Source organism: Nematolebias whitei, chromosome 7 (assembly GCF_014905685.2).
Source record: "Nematolebias whitei isolate Nwh7 chromosome 7, NemWhi1, whole genome shotgun sequence".
NCBI classification, from domain to species: Eukaryota; Metazoa; Chordata; class Actinopteri; order Cyprinodontiformes; family Rivulidae; genus Nematolebias; species Nematolebias whitei.
In genome coordinates this window covers 1,294,123-1,296,218 of record NC_056504.1, presented here as the reverse complement: position 1 = coordinate 1,296,218, position 2,096 = coordinate 1,294,123, and the positions used below count along the sequence as shown (strand labels likewise).

At 39.2% G+C, this 2,096-nt stretch overlaps 1 protein-coding gene across 1 annotated transcript in view; it reads right to left on the bottom strand.

Annotated features, from left to right (window-relative positions):
• The window catches only part of LOC119412087 (calcium-dependent secretion activator 1-like), a 780,001-nt gene that overhangs the window by 436,912 nt on the left and 340,993 nt on the right, over window positions 1-2,096 (bottom strand). The window contains 1 exon segment of the mRNA XM_037679064.1: window positions 1,096-1,256. Within this exon segment, the coding sequence (XP_037534992.1) occupies window positions 1,096-1,256 (161 nt within the window).

Below are 2,096 nucleotides of genomic sequence, written 5' to 3'. Positions count from 1 at the left end.
TCTTTGCCACCAGAAGGAGAAAACGCAGCCCTCCAGTAGCTCATCAACTGACCCCCCTCGGGAGCCAACTTTCGACTCTAGATTTCAGCTGATTTCCAGTGTCGAGGGAAATCCCACTTTCAGCGCATAAGTCATCTCAAGAGTTCTGGTGACCCTCCGGGCGGTTGAATTGCAGACCACCTTCCAATCGGTAGGAAAAAGCTGCTAAGATTTTCTCTGCTGGTGTCAGATGTCCCAGATAAGAAGTTGTCCAGTATATAAATTTCATCATTATTATTAGAATTAAGTTCTCCTAAATTGACAAATCACATCTAGCCAAAACACTTCATTTAGCTAACTTTATAGATGATAATTTACTCTGTTTTGAACCTCATAATTTACCATATTAAAGTTTAAAAGATAACTCCATAACCTTGTGTTGTCAAAGTAAGCCATCATTCATTCTGCAGCTGTATTCACCGTTTGATCACTTATATTCACCAAAATTGATAATAAATCTCACAAAAAAAATTGTACTTTGACTCAAAGCGTTTTTATTATATATGACTTTTTTTAATACGAAAAGAATTCACTAGAGCATTTAACTTGAGTCTGATTGAATAAATGAATAATTTCTGGCTTCAGAACCGGAAGCCAGTGGTGCCCCTTCAAAATAAAATTACTCATAAAAATTAAACAATCTGAGGACTGTTAATCCTACACTTACTTTGTACAGTACTGCAATAGATTTAGCTATTTTTATTCTTACAGAATTGATGTGATGTTCCCATGTCAGCTTTACATCAATGATAACATCCAAAACTTAACCTCAAATCTCAACACCCTCTAATCTAAATAGAATATTGACAGTCCTCTTTCTTTTATTGAATATCATATAGTTAGTTTTATCTAAGTTTAATGATAATTTATTAAGTTTAAACCAAGTTTGTATTTTTACAAATTCTGTGAACATCAACTGAATTAGATGATACAGTATTAGTTGAAAACTCTAGTATGAAAGGCAGTAGGTGATATGAATTCATTTTTAAAATGTCAGGTCGTTCTTTAAAGTGAAAGTTTTTATGTGACAATAACTTGTCTTTAATAGTTAGTCACTTACTGTCCAATCTGAAGAAGTCATTGAGAAGCTGGAAGAGAGGGAAACTGTCCCAGCTGTCAGGTGGCTGAACTTCAAGGGCAGCGTCCATGTCGGATGAGTAAACACAGAGAAAGATCTCGGCATGCTCCACCATGAGGTCAGACCACCATGCGAAGGCCTTCATATAGACAGAAAAGAAACAGAATTTAGAAAGTGAGAAAAAAAATCAAGTTCTTTCAAATGAAATATATAAAATGTGTCATGTTTTTGCCCCTCACAGCCAGTCATATTTATATTGTTCCTGCCAAGCTCAATCAATCAACCTTTATTTATACAGGTAAATCCCATTGAGCCTCGAGGACTCATTTACAAGAGAGACCTGAGCTGAGACCTGAACAAGCTCTGCCTGTTCCTGTCTCTCACTCTCTCCCAGCAATCAAGCTCATGCTCTACACCTGTTCACCTCCCTACTTAAGCTCCCTTCAGTCACTCAGTCAGTGCAAGATTCTTGAACCTGCAAAGTATTAGAAATCCAGCATACCCAGTCTTGACTCCTGCCTCGTTTCTGAACCATTGCCTGTTTTTGACTCCTCGCCTTTCCTGCCCCTCTTGGATTGATCTGGTTTCTGCTTTATGGCAACGACTCTGTGCCCTCTCTTGACCACGATTCTGGATCACGTTTTTGGCTCTGTTCTGCTCACTGTGTACAAACCCCTACTTCCCCTCTTGAACTTTGGAACTGGAACTCCCCTTTTTGTACCTACAAAATCTCTTCTGCTCCGCTACTGCTGTTACGCTGCATGAGTGACGTCATCGGCACCAGCGTGACAACAGTACCCGTTACTCCATCAAGACAGAAGGTTAGTGATTATCATTGTACCTGTCTTCGCCTCCCCATCCACGCCAAGTTCACTAACACTCCTGTCTGTCTTGGCAGATCTGACCCAGGCCCAAACCCTGTACTACACCAGAATCTGTTTATCTCTTAATATTAATCTCTTATTTTAAACCATTCCTG